At 38.9% G+C, this 13,085-nt stretch overlaps 1 protein-coding gene across 1 annotated transcript in view; it reads left to right on the top strand.

The window, feature by feature from the left end:
* The window catches only part of LOC150089679 (T-cell leukemia homeobox protein 3-like), a 100,632-nt gene that overhangs the window by 39,883 nt on the left and 47,664 nt on the right, over nucleotides 1-13,085 (top strand). The window contains exon 2 of the mRNA XM_090390072.1: nucleotides 4,539-4,770. Within this exon, the coding sequence (XP_090246198.1) occupies nucleotides 4,539-4,770 (232 nt within the window). The remainder of the gene's footprint in view (nucleotides 1-4,538; nucleotides 4,771-13,085) is intronic.

The raw sequence follows: 13,085 nt of genomic DNA, 5'->3' as shown, positions 1-13,085 counted from the left end.
AGATGCAGACGAATTTAAAGCAACGTTTTCCAGGAGAAAAATGTTCACACGTTCAACTGAAGCACTGCTTAGTCCGGGTGATTATGCTGTGTCGGCAGTTTTCTTCATCTAGTTCTCTGCCCTCAGGCAGGTTCAGGGCTCCATTGACACAATGCTTCTCCATCTTGCGGTCTCCTTTTAATACTTGCATAATTTTCTCTTCCCATCCAGTCTATCATTCCAATTCTCCTTCTCCCTACAGCTCTCATCCCGCACATCCCTCAGTCACATTCCTCAACATGCTTTCTCTTTCAATACATGTCCTTTAAAGTTCTTTTGGCTTCTTCTTGGTTCTTTTACTAACGCTCTCTCTTCTCCTACTTTCCTCAAGACTTCCTCATTACTCACTCTGTCTACCCACTTCATCCTTTCCATTCTCCTTCACACCCATATCTCGAAAGCGTCTAGCCATCTAATCTCGTCTCTTCTCAGTGTCCATGTCTCTGATCCATATAGTACAACAGTCCATATTAATGTCTTCATCAATTTCTTCTCAATAGTTCTTTTTTTACTACTAAATGCCTTTTTTCCCATTGCAATTCTTGTTTTTATTTCCGCCACGCTTTTTCTAATTTTTATCATTATGCTTTTCAAGTATCTGTATCTGTCCACCTGTTCCAATATTTATTCCGTTTAATGTTACGTTAATTCTTCTTCCTGGCCACTTTGAAATTAACATTATCTTGATTTTCTTGCTGTTAAACTTCATATTTTACTCCTTTGCTTTGCTGTTCAAGATATGCAAGGAGCTCTGTAATTCTTTCTCATTATTAACAATCCGTACCTGGTCATCTACAAATCTTGTCTTTATCTTCTCCTCTCCTTCTTTCTGCTCTTTGTACTCTTTCAGCAATGCTTCTGCATATATATTAAATAATATATAGGGTATTTAGCCGTTATTTTTTTCTTGGGGTGTTTCTCCATCGCGTGGTTGTTGCCATTACGTACTCGTAAAAATTTCGAGATTTAAAAATTCTAAAAATCCCAACCACAAAAAGTTTTTTTAAAAAAAAAACCTTAGCATCCCTTTTCTACGAAAAGGGATGATGGGATTTTTGCCACAGTAGAAAGCCACGTAGCAACAATAGGGATCCATCCTCTTCCACTTTAACCATTAGCAAAGTAGTTTAAGTTAATTCTTGTGCAAAGCCCCTACAAAAGTTGCGGACCCCGCTTTTCTTTATGATTATTTTCTTAATGAATGATACGTTAAGATTAAAAATAAAAACTGCAACGGCATCAGCAACTTCGTTATTCCTTGGCCGCTCTAACGAATGCCAATTTGTACATATATTATTCATTTTTATACTTTTTTTGCGAGTGGTTGGTGTTTGAGAAAGTTGCGTTTATCTCTGTATGCAAAGTTGTGAAGTCATTAGGGAAATGTTCCCGTAATGGTTCTCCTACCGTACTCTAAAACAGCCATTATCTTTATCCTCTTTCCATTTTTATTTTTTTGCAGCCAGAATCGCAGACTGGATAGTTTTTAGCATGTATCAGCGCACCCTACATCAGATTAAACTTAATTTAAACCAGCGCTAAGGCGGCATGGTGTCGTTATCTCGAATAAAGGCCACACTTGGGAGTTTCGTAGCCATTTGCGTGTGATAAAAGAATCAAGCTACAGTTACTCGGAATTATTTCTTGTAAAATGTAATTACGCCCTCTTTTAAGTGATACTTCTTATAAATGATACGTCTTACTGATGAAAGATCGGCCTCATATTTTCGGCCGCATTAGCCTATATTAAATTCTCTTTCTGCGACATTCGTTTTCTTTTCACACATGGAAAAACAATAAAGAAAAAAGATCGCCGCCTGCGGAAAATTAAACCGTTTAAATGTCCCCCTTGATGCAATAAAACTTAAATCTGCCTGCAGTTACGAGTAGTTTTAAAGAAAAACGCGGCCTTTTATCTGTCCGTTCCATGAACGCGTGAAAATATTAAATCTCTAACGCGGTTGGCGTACGGGGGAAGTGACAGCTCGTGTTTTTCTCACTTGGCATCGTGCCATTTAGCAGTGACGGAAGACGAACGAATCGCAACACGGAAAAAGGTTAGTTCCCCCCCCCCCTCCTCTGCACACCCGCATCAGAGGATGAGTTAAAGGTGGGGAAGAACCCTTCTCAAGTGTTCCGCGTAGCTCTGACTGCCAGTAGGGAAGTCTACCCGTAATTTCTACATGCGATCAATGCCCAGGTCAATTATGCTCTGGCGATTGGGTTTTTCCTTCGGGGGAACAACAGTAAACCTCCCCAGCACTAACAAGGGTTATGGCATACGTGGATTTGATGGCCAGGAAGGAGTATTCGTCGTTAACCGTCGCTGTGTCTTTCTTTAGTGGCTGTTAGTGAGACTGGTAACGTTCTGCAATTGTTGGTTTAATTCAGTGTCATCTTTGAAGTTCACTCGTTTCGCTTCGGTGAGCATTAAACGCCAAGGGAACTTGTTTTGATAATCGAAATTACTGCACTGTTTTTGTTTAACGAGTGTTTGTTTTATTGGTTTCCGATTTCCTTTCTACCTTCAGAGGAAATTATTATTGAGGGCGTTTTTTGTCCGGTACTGAATTGGTTGATCTTAGCTTGATCTTCCTGATAATTTCCCTCCTCTAGGTGGTTTGGTTTTTCTTGCACAGGTAGATAAATGGACCATTGAACACAGTCATTGTCTTGTTTATATATCCTAGAGCAGACTTGGTAGTGAACACGTTTGAAGGGTGTCTTTTAATTATCTAATACTTCATGTGTCACTGGTCCATTTTCAAAAATATTACGTAGTATCACATTTGAAAAGAGCATATAAACTTTTTAATCTCTTGTAGATACGAGTCTGATTATACCAGTTTTTTATTATTGTCCAATTTAATGATTATGTCTAATTTTTAACGATCAAGTCTAGTCCTGAGCGTGAAAGCCATTGTTCTCATGCGAAGAAACTGGTGTTCACATCCATCAGTTGGATTCTCATATGCTTGCCAGTTGACACGAACTGCCCAGTTAGCGTCTTGTTCTTTTGTTTTTTTTTCTCCCTCTTATAGAATAAAAATCAAGAAATTATATCGGAATTATCAGCAGGCCCTGTAGTTGCATAGAATTATATTCTAGATTTAATTTCGGCGATATCACCTTAGAATCCAAAGCCATTTGTTGCAGTGAGTAACATTTGAATTCGTTGGAACACTGAGTCGGTACTGAATCCATGTTATCGTAAATATTTTATGACTGCTCTGCATTGGTCTGTGAGTATATGCAGTGAGGTATCAGTGCCCATTTTGTTAACCTCACTGCATAAAAAAGATAAAGGCATTATGGCCTATTTTCCCATAAGAAATGAAACAATGAAATTAAAAAAAAAAACATAAAAGACAGCGAAGCGGACTTGAAATCATGGATTTCAGCCACAGTGGTCTCAGCACACATTTCCATGGCAATTGACATCACCATTAAGACATTTCTCTCTGCTTTTGGACAGAGGAGCAGCGAGGTTATATGGTACCCTGGGGTAATGCGATATATTTGCGCCACTAAATAAACGAATAGTCCCATCGGGCGCTCGGTGGCAAACACCCTCTACTTCCTCCTATCCCCAGGCTCCCCTGCTTTTGGAATTAGCCCTTCAAGTCCTCTTCCTCATTTCCTCCTGCTAAGAGTCACTTCGCCTACAATTCGCATTCTTTTGCATCTTGTCGTCTCTACCATGTCCTCCTCTATCACCCTATTCTCGTCGATCCTTCCATCCGCGTTCCCTTTGTTCGTTTTATGATGTCTGGGCATTTCAAACGGCACTCCTGTGGCTTCTGTACAACCCGAAGCTACCTTGAAATTCCCTCTAACATATTCATTCCATATTCGGCCCTTTCTTTACTCCGACTATTCGCCTCAACATCTACATCTCAGATACATGTACCCTTTGGTCACTACCGATTTACGAAACCTGCCTTTAAATCTCACTGTGACTCATATATCACACAGTTCCCCCTAGTGGTCTGTCTTCACTCAGTCTACCTTATCAATTTCATCATCGTTGGACACTAATCCTGATTTTCTGAATTTTCCACTTTGTTCTATTACAGGACCTTCACGCGGCACCAAAGTGACCTCTTCAATTTTTACCATACCAAAACCGCATTGTATATATTCTATTTTAGTTCTGATAATTCACAAATTTCTTCTATCCAAAAGTCTTCTTCGCTATAAAATCATTTTTGAATTTGCGCCTTCTTTGGATTAGTCTCAAGTATTAATCACCGAATATTAGCTGAAGATCACACATCCCTATTCTTAATAAGCTGTAGCATTTACCGATAAACATTGTAAGATTAGCGTTTGTTCCAGTATTACGTGTAATTTTTATTCAAAATTCTTTGAAACGAATTTCTTCTGCTGTGCTAATTTTTTATTTCATATTTCTAATTCTAATAATTCAAATTCTAAAACTGCATACATCATGTACGCAAAATTGTTTCCTTTGTAAAATGTATGTTTCCTTTCTATAGCACTAACATCCGTAGCTCCAAGAAGGATTGGTCATCCCTACCAAAACAGGACACCACCTAAACGGAAGAAACCCAGAACGTCCTTTACAAGAATGCAGATCTGTGAATTAGAAAAACGGTTTCACAAGCAAAAGTATTTAGCATCGGCCGAAAGAGCTTCTCTCGCCAAACAGTTGAAAATGACGGATGCTCAGGTGAAAACGTGGTTCCAAAACAGGAGGACAAAGTGGCGGTGAGTATCTCCCAAGATTATCCATTTCATTTTCTTAAATTTGAATTCGTTCCTTTTGAGCAATCATCAAACGCTGATTCGTCACAATTATGGGCGTTGGTTACTTGGTCTCTTGCTCATTAAATTGGCTAAATAATTCCCGAATTTGCATTTGGTCTCAATCAGACGAAATTGAGGAAAGTAAACTTACCATAAAATTAATTTTACCAATAAATCCGTCACATGTACGCGCTGTTCAAGTTCTGTAAACCAATGGATGTGTTATTTTTAGCGTTCCCACAATACATTCATTACATATGGCGTCTACCCGATTTGCGTTACTTCCAATAAAGCTATTCTACGTCCGCGGTTCTGTAAGTGCATGCGATGTTGAAATATCGCACCCTTGTCGACTCTGATCGCTAATAAACAACGAGTGACTTGGATCATCAGGTGGTGCGGTTTTGCCTTCTGAATGATATACATGCACGTGGCAGTTCGTGATTAGTTAACATTCGAGGAGTTGACACGCTCTGGTGTAACGTGGCAACGTGTAGCGTGCAAGTTGGAAGCAAGCAGGTAACATGGGAAATTAAGGTTGCTCGCGTTGATTCCAGCGTCTGTCATTATGACTGCAGAAACGACAAATTAATTAAGTTCATGCTTACATAAAGCAAAATAAAATGTGTTGGAAAGTTAAGAGTACTTATTTGAGCCTTGCCAACGGCGTGTGTGTGTAACTTGTGCCAAGTTTTTGTATTTCTGGCAGCAGACGGGGAAAAACAGAAGAAAAGAAAAGTTTATTATCTTAAGTGGTTGTCTGAAGAGAGAGTTAGTAGAACTGAAAATGCGTATTTTATTTTATTTATTTATTTTTTCATTCTTCTGACATTGCAGTGGTTTCGTTCTTGGAGTTTTCGCCTTTTTTTTAATTTTTGTTCTTTAATTCCGAGCGAATTTTTGTAATTAATGGTGTTAGTTAATGAAATTAAATGCATTAAACCGGGACCTTATTTGAAATCAGAGTTTATACAATTACATCATAATTAAGAGCAATTTTGTTTTCTAGAAACTGGATTTAAGCCAGCCATTAATGTCAGACGACGTCTGCAATTATAAAATTAGACTGCTTTACAAAAAAATAAATAAATAAAATAAAAATGAAGCTTGCAGCAGAAAATAGTACGCATGTAGAAAGAAGGCTAAGCTTCTTCTTCTTCTTTTTTATTTGAGAGGTTGTCACAAATCTTCTTGGGCATATTGCTGCTTTTATGCGCAAGCGCAGTTTGCATATTTGGTTTTTTCGCTTTCTAATTTTTGGTAGACGAAGTATTGGTTAAAGAACAAACATTATGCATTTCCAGCGCTTCTAAGTATTCAAAATAAATGTTATATGCTAATGTATGATGATTGCTTTCGTTCAAAGACCACTTTTGATGATTTAAGAAAAATTCGGAGCTGCTGTGGTATTTTAAAATTTATTCACGTGTTCGTGAAAGTCTCGTTTTATTCGTTCGTTTATTCCTTCTTTCTTTTTACAACGAGCCTGTTATCCTCCCGATCTCTAACTATAAAAAATGCGTTTATCTTTTGGCAGCCAATTAAAATACCAGGCACATAATTATTAAATCTTGTGCAGCAGGTTCATCTCTGTATTTTAATAGCCTCTTTCCCAGAATGAACAGCTTGTATTAAAAAAAAAAAAAAATGTACTCACGCGGTGTAAAAAGTGCCCGGTTTACGATTCGCTAGCCAATTTTCATTCGGGCACAGGGCGGTCTTACATTAAGTTCTTTTTTATTCATTATTGTAATTGCAATTCTTTAAGAAATTTTTCGTAAGTGCTGTGAATGTAAATCTGTGAAAGTCCTCTGAATTTAACTTTCTGAATTCAGTTGTATGAGTTAAGGCTTCCAAAATCAGAGGCTGTCATAAACCGTGCCGTTCTCCTTTATCCGGTTCGAGTGCATGTAACTACATTATTGTTATCCCGGTTTATGATTTGTTAGTATTTTTTTTTTAATATACAGTTATGTACAATATTTTTGGATACGTTTGCTCGCCTTGATGGAAGCAGTGATGTAAGCGGCCACTATGGACCGCAGAAGTTAGGGGACCCCCAGAAAATACTGTATGTAAAGCGCACAATGTCAACAGTGTTAGTTCTTATATTGAACTCGTTCGCTTGCAGTGCGTTTCAAAGTTAATTAATTCATAAAAAATAACTTCTGTTTTGTTGTCCACATTTCCCGATTTAAATAAGGATTGATTCGCTCAGCTGAGGTGACCACTATGTGCTTGACGGTTAAGCCAATGAATGAGGCGGCTATTTCTGGAGCAAGAGTATCTCCCACTTCTTTATATTGGGAATAAAACTAAAATGTAATGAACTCTGTCAGTATACACTCCACGAACAGCTAATTAAAAACACCAGCGTGATATAGTGTAGGAACTGCATACTTGTCGATATGAATTCCATCAAATGGCGGTAATATTCTTACAGTAAATCGAGTTATGAAGCCTGGATATCACCTCTCAGATGTGTGGCTAGGACGTCGATAGACATAACTGACATACATCTGCAACGCATCTGTATAATGCAGGTCGGCTGGGTACGCTGTATTAACTTTATGAAAGGGATCCACGATGACAGAGGGACAGGGACCAGGAATGGTTGAAGTTGACCTTATTCGCCGAGTAATGAGAATGGCTGAATGACGCAAGAATGCGAACTTTTCCATTAAAAAATCCAATCACCCATACTTTTCTCGTCGCCAAAAAATACCTTCTAATTCCGCTCTAAACTTTACCAAACTCTACACCTAGGCTATTTTTGCAATTAATTCATTCTAGTGATCTGCAATACGCTGTTAGAAGGTAAACTTCGTTAAAATCTAGCTTTCTGTTATTCTCTAAAAGTATATATTCTTGCCATCTGGTTTTGTCTCTATACTAGTGAGAATATACCTCCTCCTTATACAATTCAGTCAGGTCCCCTAAGATGTCCGGTTGTCGAAGTTTTGCACTCTGCACCGTCTAAGCAGTCTCTCTTATGGACAAAGTGGCTTTCACTAGTCTGGTTGACCGTGTTTGAACCCTCTCTAAAATTCTCTTTTTTAAATGAAGTCCCTGGACCTGAATACGAAATTCCAAATTGCAGTTTTACCATTATGTGAAGGGTGTGTTTTTTTTTTTTGGCTGCGTACTTTAAAAGATCCGATAACTCGTTAATAGCAGAGTATGTTTGTCTCTATACTAGTGAGAATATACCTCCTCCTTATACAATTCAGTCAGGTCCCCTAAGATGTCCGGTTGTCGAAGTTTTGCACTTTTGTATGTGCCTTCTTCGCACAATAGAGTTCTTAATGATTTATCGGACACGATATGCTATCGCCGCATGGTAAACCACTACCTCTGAACCCTTCAGGATTATATTCTTATCGAGTTAATCCTGTGTTATGTTCTTAATCACACACACAAACTCCATGCTCTTACCGACCACGAAAATCAAACTCACCGGTCTGTATTTTCCCATCACTTCATTAGCTCCTCCTTTAAGGGTTGGCGAAAACATTAGTTCTTCTCCAGTCCAAGGGGATCATTCCTAGTGATTCTCTCATTAACATTACTGATAATCGATACGCTCACATGCTGTCATTTTTAATATGACTAGATATACACCATCTATCTCTAAGGCCCTGTCTTCGCTGATTCCACTATTCAATAAAAAAATAGTAATTTCAGTAATAGTGGGAGTGAAAAGTAATATTAAAACAATCTTACATTTACATTTCCTTGATACAACATAAATCACAGTTTTTTTTAATTAACACGTAAAAAAACAAGAACACAAAAGAAAACTGCACAGGAACCGAAAGTACTTTCTCAAAATGTTGCCTGTTCATGACAGCGCTTTCTTTTCGCTTGTATTCCACTTCCAGGGCATCTCTTGTCACTGTCCAACAGTAGTCACCAAGCATAGAAGCGTTCCGCCTATCCTGATATCTTCTTTCCATTGCTGAAATGTCTTGGTGGAATCGCTCACCGTGCTCGTCACTTACAGTTGTCAGAGAAGTCCAGATGAGAGTCGAGAAAGTGGATTTTCAGTGACATGTTGCAGCCTAATTGATACTTCTAGAAAGCTATTCATAGTCTCAACATAGTTTCCCAGGAAGTCATGCACAACACTTTTAAAGGCTTCCCAAGCTGCGTTCTCACTACCTTGGAGGACTCGCTCAAAGTTTTCTATCCTTTAAAAGTTCACGAATTTGCGGACCAAAAAGGATTCCTTCCTTAACCTTAGCATCACTCAACAGTGCAAATTGTCCTCTCAGGTACTTGAAAGTTTCTCCATCTTGGTTCATCCCCTTAACAAAGTTCTTCATGAGTCCCAGTTTGATGTGTTAAGGGGGCCAGAAGAATTTTTGCTTCGATCAACCAGAGGATTGTGCTGGACATTTTTTCCCCGGGGCGCAGATTTTCCCTTAGAAGCCAGACTTTTCTCTTGTAGTGTGAGGACCTAGCTAGACTATCCCACTCACACAGGAAACAGCAGTACTTCGTGTATTCCAACTGCATGCCCAACAATATTGCATCACCTTCAGGTCTCCACAGATCTGCCATTGGTGGTCTTTATACTTCATTGCTTCCAGAATTAATTTCATATTCTCATGTCTCCTACATGTGGACATTTATTAAGTAAAGCGGCCCCTAGCCAAAAAAAAAAAAAAAATCTGGCAAATCTGCCGTACATGTAGACATAGTATAGTACAGTATACAAATTTCACATTACAAATCAACTGTACTGTGCAATGGTCATTCCCTCAGCTTCAGCACAACACCCTGGCAAGTAGGCTACAGCAGAAACCAATGAAGAGACACTGTTCACAGATGAGCACAAGCATCACATCCTAGAGATTGATCATCGCCGGTATTCTCCAAAAGACAGAGTTTAACGAACTGCCATCTACCAGCAGCCAGAGAGTTCAACAGAAGTTACTCATATTAACCAGCAAAACCAAGCTGGAAGAAGGTGTTATTGCAGGATCAAATCTAAGAAAAACAGCTAAGGCTTCTTGCCAACTGCGTTGGCAGGACCAGAAGTGGACACTTCGTACGTGTATCCCGGAGGCAAGGGTGGCTCCTAGGCAAAAGCCCATCTCCACCTAGTTCATCTGTTTTGGCGTAGAACCTCAACAAATCTAGCCTAAAAACATGTGCGAGGTATTTTACCACCGCCAATATAAGACAGCTGTTGCCCGGTGCCCTTCTCTAGGCCCGGGTTGACGTTATGTATTTGTGCCGAATGCCCAAGTCCCGCACCCACCGGAAGTAGTACAATACCAGTAGGTGTCAAAAAATGAATTACTAGTGGAGAACTTCCACAAATTATCATCACTTACACCCACTAATTATTATATTAAACAGATATATACAATACTTTTTCTTTAAATATGCTCAGTCTCTGAATTACTGAGAACCAAGAAAACAATATATAACATACATCTTTACAATAACAATTGACATAAATCTTGTCAATAACAATTGGCCAAAATCAATGCAACATTAATTAACATAAATCAACACAATAACAATTAACTTAAATTTTCTGTTTACACTTAAACCTTTATCTTTTGGTCATTTGTGAAGTCAATTCCTAGAAAAAGCTGAAGTTCTTAGCTGAGTCCTCAATATGAAAACTGATCTTGAGAAGGTTTGCAGAGCAGTAAAGTTATTATGGTCTTCAACTAACATATTTACATTGTTCTCCAATAAGTTTGGAACCGCAGACATTAAATCCGTTCTAAGTTGAGAGTACAATGGACAGTTCAGAAGTACATGAATCCACGTTTCATATTCCCCACATGTACAGTACGGATCAGGCTCCAGGCAACTTAGCCCGGAGGGACCCATGGCCTGTTAACAGATAAGAAGTTGTCATAGAAGGTCCAAACCACGAAATAACTCCAGGAGTTATTGAGAACTCCACTTGCGCAAGCCGACCGGGCTAGCCAGGTGGGTAAAGTGACTGCCTGGCAACCCAAAGGTCGCGGGTTCGAATCCCGCCTCGGGCTTGGATCAAAAGTACTGCAAAAACTTTGGGAGGTGCACTATGGCCACAGAAGCCGATGCGCCAACAACTACAAAAAAAAAAAAAAAAAAAAACTTGCGCAATATACTTTCTTGTTACAAGTGCAAATTCGCTCTCATCCCATCTTTTTTGCCAGACAATAGTAAATTCTTTCCAAAGCCTTTTCTTCTCCCTTTTAAAGTCGCTGGCTGGGTCAGTCGTAATTCCAAGCATTGTCTTAAACTGCTCTTTTTTTAGGTAGTAAATCAAACCCCGAAAAGCAATATATAAATCTACAGAAATCGTACCACCAAGTATTTTGAGTGCGTTGTTTGAAACAGTCCTCGGAATATTATTGATCGTCAAAAGGACTGATCTTTGTGTGGAAATAAGTTTCTGTTTCACTTTTACCTTTGATACTTTTTGGTACCAAATACTTGCTGCTTATGATAGAATAGGCAAAAATATGGTTTTATAGTAAAGGTTCAGGTTTTCTTTGATAATCCTCACTCTTTCCTTGAGACTCTGATAACTGAGGCTGTGAAAAAACGGATTTTGTCCCTAAGTTTTGACACATGAGGCAGAAAACTGAGTTTATCATCTAAAGTGATTCCCAAATACTTAGTTTGGGATACATGTGGTATTTGGGTATTATTTAGTCGGATTCTAGGCGGCGCGTTGTGGCTAAAATGGTTCTTAAAAGTCATAAAACTGGTTTTACTGGGGAATATTTTCAGTTTGTTGACATCAAGTGACATAAAGTCATTCAAGATAGGCTGTATTTTCTCTTCAGTTATTCTCCTTGTGTTTCCATCAGCAACGATCACCAAATCATCCGCATAGGCTATCTTACTAATACCATTGTGTTCCCGCGTTAACCATTCATCCAGCACAGCGTTCCAGAGAAGAGGTCCCAACACTGATCCTTGGGGGCATCCTCTTGAAATCTGAGCCCAGTACGTAAGATGTTTTGCCACCACCTTAATATGTCTGTCGCTAAAGTACGATCGCATAACACTGTAGATATACGCATCAGACTCTGCGGATATCAAGCTCCTGAGGGCACTTTCCCACCATAAAGTGTCAAACGCGCCCTGAAAGTCCACAAACACAGCTAGTACGTATTTAGCAGATGAATTGGACATATAGTTGGTCAGAAGATATATAGTGTCTTCAGTCGACCGTCCTTTCTTGAAGCTGTATTGTGCTTCTGAACATAACTGATGATCTTCTAGCATTTTTTGGATTCTTGGGGATAACATTCGCTCAAACAATTTCCCCAGGTTTGCTAAAAGCGAAATAGGTCTTTTAGGCCCGTGGATCTGATATTAATTTCTCAGGCTTGTGCAGTATCTTTAGTAGAGCTGTTTTCCATTGACGAGGAAATATTCCATCTAGTAAACACTTGTTCATCAAATTTAAAAGAATGTGTGGAAAAAATTCAAAAAATTTAACTATGACTGTGTTCTCAATCAGGTCAATACCGGGGCATTTCTTACCATTGAGCTTTGCCACGGCAAAGCCTAAATCCAGGAGTGAAAAGGGTTCAATGTCTGATGGTCCTTCATACTTTTCATTATCATGACGTATTTGCATTTGTTCAGGTGAATCTAGATCCGTTATATCTTTGGGGAATAGGTTGTGTTAATTATGGAATCCACCGTAGACATCCAGTCTTGAGTCTCTTGACCATCTACTTTAACTGTGTTATAAACATCTCCGCAAGCCATTTTGTTCCTTGATATCCGGTAAAGCAAGCCCCACGGTTCTTTATTTCCTATATCCATTACAAAATTTTTCCAACAACTTTCTTTTGAGTTGGAAATTGCCTTTTGATAGTTTTTCCTTAGAATGTCCCTGAAGGTCCGAACATCCTCGACAGAAAGATGCCTATGTCGCTGAAATTCTTTTCTAGCCTGTTGAACTTGCTTTCGCAGGTTACTTAAGTGTGAAGACCACCAAGGAACAGAAGTTCTTCTTGTCTGCTTTCTTTTGACTGAGTACTCCATTGCTAAATATTAGGTGGGTCTGGACGAAATTTGTAAATTACATTGCCGTCATAGCGTTTAAACTATCTACAACATCTGCAGAGAAAATAGTGAGAAGGTAATCTCTGAATTTGTTCCATTAAATTGTATTAATTGAGAAACGTTTAAGATCGTGTGGCTGTGAATCATTATATTGCTGTCGAGGCTTCAAACCAAATACAATAGCGCAGTGGTCGCTATTCACAAGGTTTGGAATAACATCCCAGTCAGTTAGAATT

The sequence above is a fragment of the Mastigoproctus giganteus genome, chromosome 2, assembly GCF_048544385.1.
Source record: "Mastigoproctus giganteus isolate SK-2022 chromosome 2, ASM4854438v1, whole genome shotgun sequence".
In the NCBI taxonomy this organism is placed as follows: Eukaryota; Metazoa; Arthropoda; class Arachnida; order Uropygi; family Thelyphonidae; genus Mastigoproctus; species Mastigoproctus giganteus.
The sequence above is the reverse complement of the archived record's forward strand: the minus strand, read 5'-3'. Positions and strand labels throughout refer to the sequence as shown.